This window comes from Charadrius vociferus, unplaced genomic scaffold (genome assembly GCF_000708025.1).
Source record: "Charadrius vociferus isolate BGI_N301 unplaced genomic scaffold, ASM70802v2 scaffold525, whole genome shotgun sequence".
Lineage (NCBI taxonomy): Eukaryota > Metazoa > Chordata > Aves > Charadriiformes > Charadriidae > Charadrius > Charadrius vociferus.
This window is the reverse complement of record NW_009648535.1, coordinates 89,469-102,987: the sequence shown is the minus strand read 5'-3', so window position 1 is coordinate 102,987 and position 13,519 is coordinate 89,469. Positions and strand designations below refer to the sequence as shown.

Here is a 13,519-nt window from a genome sequence, read left to right as displayed (position 1 = left end):
CTGTGGATGGTGTTCCCCGGGGCCAGGTTGCCCCGGTTAACTGTGGCTGCCCCATCCCTGGAAACAGTCCCGATCGGGTTGGACGGGGCTCGGAGCAACCTGGGCTGGTGGGAAGGTGTCCCTGCCCAGGGCAGGGGGTTGGAACTGGATGATCTTTAAGGTCGCTTCCCAGCTAAACTGTTCTGTGATTCTATGACTCTGAGCTCAGGGCCACCATCAGGGCTGGTCCTGTTCGGTTTGACGGGCCAGTGGCTGCTGGTACCGAGTTTCGCCACAGTAGAAAAAGGAAAGCTGCTGCGGGGTCAGGTTCATGGTGAGCTGGGGCTGCTCCTTCCCATGTGCATCCCGCTTTCACAGCAAAGACCGGACTCTTCCAACTCTGCCCAAGGTCTAATTCGGCAAAGGGAGCTGTTCCCTGAGGCTGAGATGGCAAAAGCCGGCGAACTCACATCTTCCTGCACTCCTTGTTCAGCAGCTTTTAAATTGAGAGCTGTAAAAATGTGGACAGAAATCCATCGCGGGCCAAGGCCTCGACTGCCAAGTTTCTGCCTGTTGTGGTGTAGCTCTTAATGGCCCAATTAAAAGTCTCTGAAAAATAGGGCTTATGCTAACAGACTCTTAACTCTGGTGCTGTTAGCGGTCACCCGTGTACTCAGGTCTTAACATAATTAAATACTAACGCAAGGTTTAAGAAAGTGCTCCATTCTCAAAAGTAACCGTAAATATCGGCACAAGAACTGTGACTTCAAATTAGCATGCTCTGCTTACAATTAAAATAAGCTGGTCTTTTGAAGGGCAAGTTCTGCAGGTTCGCTGCTGGGATCCAGAAGCCTGTGAGGGTTTTCCTGGTTTGTGCACTGTTACTGTTGTAAATTTAGTGGGCAGAAAGATATCGGCTGTACCTCCGCGGTGCCGTTGTCTTCTGCAGATTATCTGTGTGTCATCTGAAACGTTGAGCTCTCTCTGACCTGTGTGGGTACATCTAAACTGAACAGCAGCTGCTGATGGGAATGTATTTAAGTGGAAAATTACATACTAATACTTTTGCTTTGAGATCAGGGAACTTTGTGCATCGCATAAAGCAGTAAGTTTTGCAGAGTTAATTAGGTAGGATGCAGCTGGAGGCTTTGGAAGGCTGAATTCTGTTCTCATCTCTGCCGCTGGCTCTTTTTGATGGAGGCCTGTTTGCTTGATGTTTGCATCTTCTCTTTCCCAAAATAAGACATACCTGCAGCAGCTCAACCGAATGAAGTCTCATTCAAACACTAGTGTCAGTACAGTTTAAAGAATACTTGGATTGTCTAAAGTACTTTTTCAGTCATTGCCAAAGTAGCGGCCTAAAACCATCTGAAATCTCAGTGCTTCGTGCTGGTGCAGCGCAAAGCTGGCATTTTCCTGGAGTCCCTGAGATCGCTGTATTCTGTCTGCCAGCTTGCCCAGTATTTGATGCTGAAGTTAACAGAACTGCGGCGGTCATTAGAGGGTCTTTGTCTAATTAAACAGTTGCAGTTTTTAATCTGGGGCTGTTTCATGTAGTAGCTAGGAGGGCTGATGAAAGCTGAAAAGGAAAGGTTGGCTTCCCCCGCCTGCTTCCTTGGGTAGTGTTTTCCCTGTTCTTGGGATCATACTCATGCTTTTGCTGGGTTTTCAGGACAGCTGAAAGAGAAGATATCTTCTTTATAAAGGAAAATGTCGTGGTGAACCCACAGAACTTGACAGGAGATGGCACAGTCAGTGCATTTTGCAACTTTTTTTTCCTTTAATGATTAGATCTCAAGTTTGATTCTTTCAAAACCATTCTGAAAGATTTTGCTGAGTCCCATGTGTGGATTTTTCTTTTCTTATGCATGAACTCACACCTTTAAAAAACCCAACAAACTGGAAATTCTTAATGTTTTGCTGAGTGCAGTTTTCTCCCATACTTCACCTTTTTCAGGGTCTTACATCCCCATCCTCGAACAGGAGCAGGCTTCTGGAAAGCCATTTGTGCCTCCCCTAGCTGCCTGCTTGCTTGCTGTTGAGTGCTGGTGTTTTGTTTTGTGCTCGCTGAGCTCTCCACCGGCGGATCCCCCCGCTAATCCCTGCTGACTCTGGAACAAAAACAGCAGGACCAAGCGTCATGTTTCGTCATGTGCCAGACATGGGACAGGCTGCGTCTGCCAGAGTGGACACTCATTGAAAAGCTACAGCGACTTTCGTCGCAGGTTGTTTTAACACTAAAGTATACATGGACAGGAATATTTTTTTAAGTTTTTTGCTTGAAATAGGGAGCATGTGGTGTGTTTGAGGGTTGTGTTTCCTGACTGAATAGGCCTTTTTAACTGTTAAGTTATAGATCCCTGAAATGGAGGGTCTATAATAAAAATGCTGACGCGCGTTTAAAGCTTTCTGAACAGTGACACTGTAATAAAGAGCCAACTGTTTAGTCACTGAATACTGCGCTGTGATTTTTTTAATCGTGAGAGTCTGGATCTCTCAGGAAAGCCTTCTAGGCTCAATTAGGAGTTTTATATTCTCGCGAAACATTTTTTCAGCTTAAAACTCTTCAGTCTTTTTTGGTAACACAATCAAGGTCTGCAAACACGTAGCTATGAAAGGGGCTAATACGTGCCTCTTTCAAGAGACAAACTATATGTTGAGCCTGCCTGAAGGTTGGCTGGTTTGAAATGGTGTTTATGTGCTTATGATCAGTGGGGAAGCAGCCTTTGATGTCCTGGAGTATTTTTTCCACCGTGAGTAGCTGCGTGTGAAACAGAACGTCGAGACCTGCTCAGCTCCAAAGGAGAGTGTTTCTTCCAGAGTGTCTCTCGTGTCTGAGTGTCATGGAAACTGGGGACGTGGCAAAAGGTAGAGAATCAGGGACCTGTGTTTTCTTGGCTTCTGACCTTAGTGAGCTAAGTTCTTCGTGCTCTTCTCTGTCCCTTTAATTAAACAGTGTAATAACGTGTTTCTACCTTGCAGGTGTGCTTCTGAGGCTGACTTCATTAGTGCTTCTGCCTGTGTGCTTGTGTTACAGCTACGCTCAGGTGTGCTTTGCTGCTGCCAGACCTCGGCCGTGCTGCGCGCGGTGGCTGCCCTGTTAGCTGGCAGTCTGCGCCCACCATGCTCTCACCACGGTTTGTGTTCTTCCAGGACCATGTTCGCCACAGGCCAGAGAAGGAGAGCCGCTCCGGCGCTGGCGGGGGGTGTTCAGGCCCCTGCTTTTGCGAACCGTCGTGTGCATTCATTGTCTGAGCTGCTGGACAGCCTCAGCCCGAGCTCTGCCTTACGGGGGTTGCGTGTTTACGCTTTGGATATTTTGGTGCACAGTGGTGTGAGGGTGGTGCTGTGTAGATTTACACAAAAATGTGCTGAGTGTTTCTTGGCAGAAGAGTGTGCAGTGTATGGGGAGGCATTTTTGCTCTGTCCAGAAATAGTCGTATCTGTTCTCCCAGGTGGAAGAGCAGGCACAGATGGAATCTGTCTCTGCCCTACAAGCAAGCTTTGCTTCGAGTCTCTCTGGGTCCCTGTTGGAGCAATATTTTGTTACTCAAAGCAGAACGTTTGAATTTGGAGACAGACCATTAGAGCAAGAGCAGCCTGCGAGCGGACGGAACGGCCGTCTGCTTTACAGCCGCTTCATTGTGGGGAAGTAACACGAAACTTGGAACGGTGAAGCGGGGACCTGACAGCTCTGCTGGTGGGGAAACAGAGATAATGTTCTGGAGTCACTGTGAGCTGAATGAATGAAAAGTGAGGTCAGCATCGCAGGTAGCATCAGCAATTAACTTGTGCAGCCTTGAAACAAAAAAGTATCTGTTGAAGATTTACGACAATTTATGTCAGTGGATAGATTAACGAACCTCTCTCTTCTGTCTCTGTTGTTGCTAAAGCTGCGGTGCCACTTAATTGCCTAATATTAATCCCTGGAAATTTAGGGAATGGCACATTGGGGCAGATGCCAGCAACAGGACTCCAGATTCAGCTTTTTCCCTCTCTCATTATTTAGGCTTACATTTCTGTGCAAGGATTAAGGCCACTGTGACTCTCGCAAGTACCCAGACAGCTCCGAGGAGTGTAAGCAGTGCGATTCTGGGCGCAGCACCCGCCTTGGTTGGTGCAAAGGAGCTTTACGCTGGTGTTGACCCTTTTCAGGGGGGAAAGAAGAATGGCCCTGTTGGTGTTTGGTGGCAGTGGGTGGATGAGGGGGAGGGGAGCCTAGCTGTCCTGGCTCTGGGGCCTGAGCTTGCTCCCGTGCGATGGGGTGACAGTCGCTGCCTGTGCAGTCCATCTCCATCCGTGGATTCACGCGGCCGTGCTGCACGGCACTTCCTCGCTAATGGTATGGCTGTTTCCATGGCAGACATGCAGAGTGTAAATATAGCCACCGTGCTCTTCCCCAGTAAGTCGGATTTGGGCCTGACTTTGTCAACTGCAGTTCCTTGTTCTGTTCCTTGTTCGTGCTCCTACAGTCCTTGCAACCTGACCTGTCTCAGAGTGTGTTGGTTTTCAACTTATTTTTTTTCCTGGCGCTTGTAATAATTAAGTCTGTTACACGCTAATTTAAACCTGCATGACTTACTTTAAGTCTACCTGTGTGGGACAGTTAATGTTTTCTTGTAAAGAGAACTTCTCCTTCCAAAAAGCTGTCTTTGATTTCCCCCCTTCCCTCCTCCTTCCCCCCCCATGTGGTCTGAGCTTTTAATGAGTAGGGACGACACCGCTCTCTTTGGAGGGCATGTTTGCTCTTTTGCCTGCACCACCATGTATCTTGCATAGATCTGGCAAGAAGCTGTGGAATGATCTCAATTCTTCTTCCCTTTGCTTACAGACTATCTAGTTCCTGCAGTTAATCTGTCCCATAGGTAGTTTCACGCTGCAGTTCCGTATTAATGTGCATAGCCCGAGTAACCAACCTCGTTTGCTTCTTGGTGTTGCTCAGGAGCCCGACAGTGCTGTTCCTGCACGCTCACAGCTCAAAGTCTGTACAGAACAGATGCTGCAGAGTGCGTTCTTCCTTACAAAGCATTCAGGAGATCAAGGTGGCTTAAAGGGCTTGGCTTAGGATGCCCCAGAGTGATTCTGTGTTCATCACAGATAATAAGTGTCTTTTAGATCGGTGTTAGCCTATGCATTTGTAGCTGCGCTGGGTTGTGTTCCTCATCTGCCTAAGGTTAGATTTCTTCACTCCTCTTTTCTTTAACTCTTTCTAATAGTATTTTGAAGTTGTCTGCATCAGACTCATGTTTTTTTCATGTTTTCTAATATGCAAGGTTGGAGACGTATTCTTCCTTTCTGTGTTTTCATTGAGGTAAATGCATGCGATGAGGATAACTCTGTCTTCTAAGGTAGTTCCTTAGGAGCAAACTTTGGATTCTTTGGCTTTCAAATATAAATTCACCAGTCTTTTGTTTAAGAATAGCAGAGAGCTAGAGTGAGTCACCCGCAGTATTTTCTTTTTCTGGGTTAACTTCTGCCTTCTTTGTAAATTAACTTGAAATTCCTTTCCCAACAGTGTTTCAGATGCTTAAACAAGCAGTACTGTATTTAATTTAGCTCTGTGAAGAACAGGATTTGCCTAATGAAAAAGAGCTAAGTTGCAAATAGTGGGGAGTAAGAAAGAAATGGTATTTCCATTCATATTTTGACATCCACAGGGAAAAGATCTGATACTTCTGTTTGTGTTGAAGTTTTGTACTCAGATGCTATCCTTTGTCTGCTCGTCCCCGTTCTAAATCTGGCGGAGCCTCGTGGTAGCGCTGCGAGGGGACCGTGGCTGTGTCAGAAGGGTACATCCTAGCTTCTCTCCCGTGGTTTTCCTGTTCCTCGGAGTGAGTCACTGCCAGTGGGAGTGATTGGGGCTCTGATTCGAACCCTTCCCTTCTCATCCCTCAAGGCAAAATGTTGTTTGCTCTCAGCTGCCCAAAAATACGGCAAGAAGAAACATTAAAGAGGAACTTGAAGTCAGCTTGGCGCTTGAGACATGAAAATGGCTTTTAAGAGTTCCGTGGTATTAAGTTCCCGTTTCTTTGTGCACTTACATACTAATTGTGTTCTGAAGAATTCCTTCGAGCTGCAGCCCCCGCAGGTGCCCGTGTCGACGGTTCACCGGCGGCAGCGCGTTGGTGGAAGGAGCGGCGTAGGGGCAGGAGGCCTGGGGCTCCCGTTCTGCTCCGTGGGTGTGGGTGGGCAGGCGGGAGCGGAATTAATCTGCGAGCAGGAGAAGGAACTGGATCAGATTTCTGAGGTCTTTTTGTCATTGAGTGCATGGTAATTCACGATCAGCAGGTTTAGCTCTGACTGTTCCGTGCATACCTGTGGTTTCCTCGCTATCTTCCTTTAACGGAGAAAATTTAAAATACAGTAACAAAGAGTGAAACACAACAGGAGGAAGCGCTTGCATTTAGTGAGCGTACAATGGGTTGTTTTCACCTCTTGATTGCAGATACGGGTGAACCGAGCCCTTACCCACGGCTCTGTCGATCGTGATTATTGCCCAGCAGTTCGTTGTGTTTTTCAAATTGGAAATTGTCAGCTAAAGTGCTGGTCCCATAAGTTTCTAAAAAGCTCAAGCTGTTAAAAATTGAAATTTGTGCTCTGTAACCTCTGGGCTTGATGAATGCCACAGGAATTCCGGACTGAACCTGCTCCTTACCACCTGGGCTGGATAGCAAACCTTGAAGCAAACTGGTATTAATATTGAAACTGTCCCTATAGCTTAATCAGAATGACTTGTGGTATAATCAAATTGCTCACGGGACTTTAACACGCTATGTAGGGAACCAGTTTCATTATTAAACGTCTGCTCAAACGTAAAGGACCAAGTCCAATGGTTTTTTCATGCTTGAGTGTCATCACTCTGAATCTGGGCGGTCGCTGCTGTTTCTTAGCGATGCTTGCAGAAGATGACTGAAGCTGTTGAAGGTAGGAACCTTCCCCTCCTGCTGTTGGGGTTCACCTTATGTTCTGTCCCAGCTACCACTCGGAGCAGGTGCTGGTCTGCGGAGCTGGTGTTCTCCTTTCCTGGCCTTTTCCCTTTCTGTTGTCTTTAACGTGACTGCTGGTTACGGGAGCCTCATCTTTGGCGATTCTAGAAAACGTCTCTGCTTGGTTGTGCGTAAGCAGCTCTACAGATTGTGCTTTGAGATAATTTTTTGTAGTTATATAGGATAGTGTCAGGGAAATGAAAAACTCCATTCCAGTGATTTTTTTAGGGGATTTATCCTTGCACTGTTTGGTGGTGTGGTTGTTTGGGATTTTTTTTTGTGTGTGTGTGTTTGGTTTTTTTCAGTCGTATTGCTCCCTGAATAGTTATCATGGCACTGGAGTGCTTCAATTAATTCTGTGTGACAAATAGCCCATCTGTAAAATCTGTCTAATTACTTTGCAATTATATTTTGAAGCATAATCCACTTAGGAAGCTTTTTGAAATTCCTTGTTAGTGTTTGGTACCTCCTGGTACTAACGACCATTTCCTGTGCTCACGAGGATGTGACGTGTGCCACACACTGGGGTTCGTTTCGGTATGATGTCCTAATATGACTTCTGTCATTGAGTTCAAGGTCGCTCTTTTCCATGATTCTGCATTCTTTATTTTGTAGCGCTATGAAAAACTTGAGTCAATTCTCAGTTCTTGAATTTGGTGGTAGCACTCTGCTTGTTTAGGGTTTTTTTTTCCTAAGTAGAAATTTAAAAAATGAATAATCAGCAAACGTCCCGAGTTTGGTTGTCAAAGGTTGACAGGGCCGGGGAGAGGTTTTTTTAAAAAGCTTTTTCATCTGTGACTCATGAAAAGAGAGTTTTAACTCTATGGTTTGAATCTTGGACAGTACTAGAGGTCACTCTGAAACTTTGTAAAAAGTAAGTAGTAGTCTATGTACCTAGAATCCTTTTTGACTGTTAAGATCAAAAGTTGGTATCATTAATGAAATTTTTGTTCACTGCTGGCCCTGGAGTTTCTAATACTCCCAAGTCAAATTAGCTGCTGATAGTGCCCTGGTTGTGTTGGTGGGGTTTTTTTGTTGGGGTTTTTTTTTTTTTTTTTTTTTTTAATAAATCCTGGTGGGCCGCTTGCATGCTTCTGTAATAGAAATGGTCTTAAACTGGAGAGCTCTGACTTGCCTTAGTGGTGGGAACTGCTAATTTGTTGGAGTATATTTGGTAAGAGAAGAAGTGGAAAAAACGTTTAAGAAAAAGTTTGCTGTAATGGTTCACTTGCAAACTGTGGGCCTCTCTGTTTATCGGTTTTTATTGTTGCAAGGACAGGACGGGATGTGGAAATGAGAGCGCTTTGGCTTGCAAGGAACTTGCTGATTTTCATGGTTTTCCGTGACGGGGCTGCCTGGAGGATGGTAGGACAAGTGCATACCAAAGGCCGTTTCCACTTCTGTTCTCGTGATGGGTATTGTCCTGCCATCCTCGGGCTCACACAGATCTCTGAAACTGGCTTTAGTCAATTTTTTTCTTTAGTTTTTTTCTTGGAATTTGAGTGTGTAAGCCAGACAGCAGCCCTCTCCTATCAGAGCATGAGCTTCTCGTGAGAGCTATTACAAACTCCATGTTAATCATCCCAGGGACCTGATGCAACCGCCGTCTTCCTGGACGGAGAACAGAAGGATATTTTGCAGCACAGAGGCTTTGGCGGGCCGGAGAAGGGTGGGTTTGGTGCCGTCCAGTGCGTGCTCCGCTGCCGCATGGCTGGTGCTGTTCTCCTGGTCGGACAAGAAGTGCCTTCGGCATCCTCGGGCATCGAGGCAACGGATGGAAGGGTACAGGATGCAGGGTGAATTCTTGATGCCTCTAGCTTCCCACTGTTATTGATGCTTGGATGTATTTTGGAATATATGCTAGCTAGAGACCCCCCATAAACCAAGGCAATCAAGTATTCCAGCTTTCTTATTTCCATGTTTGTACTCGGACTTTTTTAGTGGTTCATTCCGTGTAAGTGGTGACAGGGCGTGATGGCATCCACCAGAACGAGGAAGGAGCTCACATGGTAAGTGGTGACAGGGCGTGATGGCATCAGGTTGGGGGCAGCGCACAGCAGCCTTCTGGTGGTTATTACCTGTTGTGTGACATCTGTGCGTTAAGGGAATGTCTCTTCAGCTGTTTTGTTTTGGGTTTGTTGAGGGGATTCATCCTCTCGGTGGGGCCTAGAGGACAAGACTGGGAGTCACGACATCTGAGTTTCATCATTAACTGTGTTACTCACGTTCTCGGCGTCTCCAAACGGAAGATCTCTGGTTTTTAGTTGCCCATCTCTACGGCTGGACTGCTCTTCACTTTGATCTCTTCAGAGGAATTATGTCATGCAAATTCAATGCGTTGTTTTTTACCATCTGACCATTGCTCAAGCGTAGAAGTTTACAGTTCCTTAAGCAGTTTTCCTTCATTTTGCTAATCGGGGCTGATCTATTGTGCAAGAGTTTTCCTAAGGAGCTAATGCTGTTTCAGAGAAAGGCACTGCTCTGCAGAGAATCTGGCCAGTGAAATCTGGTGTTGTCAAGACATGAGATAATGTAGAGCAGGCAGGGAGAAATTCTGATATTGATTTTACCCTTCATAAGTTACTTTGGATGTGTAAGTAAAGCTCTATATTTGCTACAGCTGTTACGGGAATAACTGCTTCTGATTTCCTATCGAAAGCTGTTACAAATAGGGGGGAAAAAAAGCAGCAAAGAACCTGAAAAGTCTGGTGAGAAGAACAGGCGCAGTATTTTAAAGGCACCGGAGGATATTGGTATCTCTAAAGCAGTCTCTGATGTTGACCCTCAGATCAGCAAACCTCACCACCTCTGTTCAGGAGCAGCTGAGCAGTAGCTAAAGGTAGTCTTTAAAAAAAAAAAAAGACACCCATCCACCCCACCCCTTGAAAAGAAACCCAGACGATGCCGTTTGTAGCTCTGTGTAGCGTTTGAAGAAAGCCTTGTAAAGTTTTTCCTGTTGCTTTGTCTTCCTTGCAGCCTTGCACCACCGATGTCTCTCTTGAGCTGGAAGGCGGGCGCATCTTAGAGGCGGTTGATGGAAGTGGAAAACAGAGCTCATTGTAGGTCTCTGCTCCCCACTGCTTTGTTCGGGCATTGGGATGTTGTAGCACAGGCTTAATTTATAATCTAGGTCCTCTTCTTAAGTCTACTAAGACAAGAAGAAAAGCCACGAATGTTATGATTGGGAGGAGGAGTGAGTCAGAGCTATTTTAAGCAAACCCTTCAATTTCATCTGTTTTGTGCACTGGCAATGAGTGGAGCCATGATAAATGTTTGTCTTGTCTCTTATTACTTTCTTCCTTAGATGTAACTTAAAATTCATAGGATCTCTTGTGGACGGCCAGTGGCATCAGAGAACAAATTAAAGGAAGAGAAGAAAGCAGCCCTAGAGCCCGGAGAGGAGAGCATCCCCAGGGATGGCTGTGCAGCCGTCGTGCTGAAGCAGAGGTTGTTTCATTGCTCGCTGGTGAAGCTATTTGCTGCATCTCTTGACGATGGGCTTGGGGTCAAAGTCTCCATTTACGCATCCCTGTTCGCGAGTTCTGTTGCAATAAATCACGTGGCTTGGGAGGAAGAAGTCCTTGAATATTTTAATGTCTTCACAGCCTTTTGTGCACAGAGCCGCTTGATGGGTGAGACGTGACCATTGGGCTGCCTGAGGAAATTCATCTGCAGTCCTTTGTCTTCAGGAGATGTAACACAAAGCAGGTTTTGCTTAAATAACAGGACCTCAGCATCAAGACTTCACTCGTGCGTGAGCGGGGCCAGAGCACCCACCAGTAACGCTGCTGCCTCCGCAGCCGCGCTGGCGAGCCGACTTCGGTCAAGGCAGGCCGTGATTAAGCAGCTTCTAATGAGGCTCCAAGACTGCAAGTGGTCGGCAGGCTGTGTTTTGGGAACCCTGGTGCTAACGTTTGGCTAATAAATCAAGAGGCCTGAGGCCAGTATAACAATATTAATTAGGATGCTGGGGTGCTAGCTGAGGTTTTTAGCTATTTTTTGCTCCTGGGCTTATGGACTATAAAGCTTGAGTGTGGATTTTATGGTGTAGTAAAAAGAAACACTTCTGCTTGTAAAAGAATGAGACTGCAGTAAATCTCTGGTGAAATAAAGGCAGTGAAAAGGATCTAGGTGATACCGGGCTTTTGTAGATTAGAGCGATTAATTAAAATGGTCTGACATTTTGGTAGCTTAATGCTCTTTTCAGGTAGCCTGCCGTTAGTTCTGCTGGTGTAGGAACTATTCTCTGGGGGTGGTGTTTCCTGGTGCTTCCCTGGGGAAAAAGCTTGTGCCTAAAGGCATCTTGGTCACTTAGTCTCTTTTTTCCTTTTTTTTTTTTTTTTTTTTTTTTTTGTACGATTTGCCAGGCTGTGGGAAGAGGCAAAGATTGGGTTACCAAACTCCGCTGGCCAGCCCGCTCCTGGGGAAGTTGCCTTCTGCTCCGCAGCCCCAGCCCGGGGAGCCGCAGCTCTGGTCCAGCACGGGCTCACCAGCAGTGTAAACCGTGTGCGTCCCAGCATGACTCCCTCTTCAGCTAAAATAAAAGGGGAAATACTTTTTTAAACCACAAAGTGCTTAGCCTCTGGCAAATGATTTAATTCAGTCTGGAAGCCTGTGTCTGGAGAAGGCTCTGCCCTTCACCCAGAAGGTCCCCTCAGCACCAGCGCTTCGCCTGGTGACTTTTCACCGAGGGGCTGGTGTTGGGCTCTCCACCCGGGGCTCGCCGGGGATGTCGTCGGTCCCCCGCGGGTTGCGCCGCCTGCGCGTGCGAGCCCTGTGCGGAGCTCTCCTGGCACGGCTGCTGCCACCAGGGACAGAAAGCAAGAGTCGCTTTAATTTCGCTTTCCATTACAAACGCAGAAATAATTTTGTCCGCTGAAAGGTCACTTATTTTTAAAGGGACTCTGACTCAGAAATTGCTTTTCAGAAATACTACTTGTAGCAAATAGTATCTTCTAGATGATCAAAGCTGGCGTATTTTAAATTGCAGCTTCAGTTTGTGCTACTGAGTTTTTCTGCTTGGCTAGCTTGCTCGATGAGAATGTATCGGCCAGTTGCATTTACTTGGCTGTCGTGCTGCGAGCTTCTGGTGGCAGACAGAGTCACGGGAGACAGAAAAGGGGCCAAGAAAGATGTAGTGAAAGTAAAGACAGCATGGATGCTTTTTTCTTGCTTCTCTGGTTGTATAGGTTGCTTTTACCATCTCTTTTTTTGTCTATTCAATCCAGTTGGAAATTGATGTCCTTTGGGGTTATGGAGAATTTAGCGGGGAAAAAAAGTACTCGGAGATTGCTTTGGAGGTTTTGACTGAGAAGTCAAAGAGGTTCTGCACTGAAGGCAATGTCTTATCGTGAGGTTAATCCCTGCCAGAACAATACTGTCGCTTTAGCAAGCATGATTCTGAAATGCCATCTTCCTAGCAAAAGGGAAAAGGCAGGACAGCTGATAAGTTCTCATATTTGTTAGATTAATACTATTAATGCTAAAAGGATACTATATGGCTTGACTTTTGTGCATAGCAGTGGCAAAAAGTATTAGTGCACACTGAACATCTGCTGTGAAATTAGGGAGACATCAAAGTACGGCGGGATGGGAGATGTGAGCGCACTCTGACCCTGCCAGAGACCCGCTCGTTGCTCAGCACGACCGTCAGTACTCCGTGGAACCATGCTCCACCTACGTACCGTATTTTCATGAAAACAAGCAATTTTTGCGGAATTGATTGTCCTGAGTTTGCATGGAGTTGCAGAACCTTTTTGTGTATTAGACAAGAAAATTCCTCAGGCTAAAAACCAGCTGTGTGTCTACTGCAGAAATCACAGATGATTGTGATGATCTGCCAGACTTCAGCAGCGTTTGCAGTTAAGGCGGGAGAGGTGTGTTTAATGTAAGTTCACAGGTCTGGGTGAATTCCAGGTGTGGTGATATTTGAGAACTCTGTTTCCCAGTAAAAACCTCTCTTCTATAACGAGGCAGCAGGCATTTCACCGGCTGACGTCTGTTTACTGATCTCGTAGCTACGTTTGGTCGTAGAAGCGTGGTGGGTTTTTTCTCCCCTTTTATAAAATTTAAATGCGCGTTTCTTTTCCACCCTAGGACATGGTGCAGGGTGAAGAGCACAGATAAAGAACCTTCCACCGCTCCACAGCCTGTTCCACCTGGCCTGAGGACTTCATGCGGCAGGACGCAGGCTGATGCCCTCAGCACACCCTGCCATGGACGGGGGGAAGAACTACCCGCAGCACGAGCACCAGCAGTCGGGCAATACGCTCTACAGCATCCCCGGCCTCCGCTCCCAGCTCGCCGTGCCGCCCATGGAGGTGAGAGCCCCAGCGGCTTCTCGGGGAGTGGTGGGGAGAGGCTCTTTTGAGGGTGTCACCAGAAGGGGTCTGAGCCTGCCGGATCCGGGGAGTCCTTGTGCGTGTTTGCAGGAGCTGTTTACCAGACTTTGTCGGCAGCTGTCCAGGGGCACGCAGCATTGATTGGGAGTGCTGGAGCGTTGAGGTGACGGCTGTCTGCTGCTTTTGAAGTGGGAGGAGGAAAACAAGGCTGTG

At 46.7% G+C, this 13,519-nt stretch overlaps 1 protein-coding gene across 1 annotated transcript in view; it reads left to right on the top strand.

The window, feature by feature from the left end:
• Positions 1-13,159: 13,159 nt before the first annotated feature.
• The window catches only part of SBNO2 (strawberry notch homolog 2 (Drosophila)), a 50,037-nt gene continuing 49,677 nt past the window's right edge, over positions 13,160-13,519 (top strand). The window contains exon 1 of the mRNA XM_009885826.1: positions 13,160-13,285. Coding sequence (XP_009884128.1) covers positions 13,160-13,285 — 126 coding nt within the window. The remainder of the gene's footprint in view (positions 13,286-13,519) is intronic.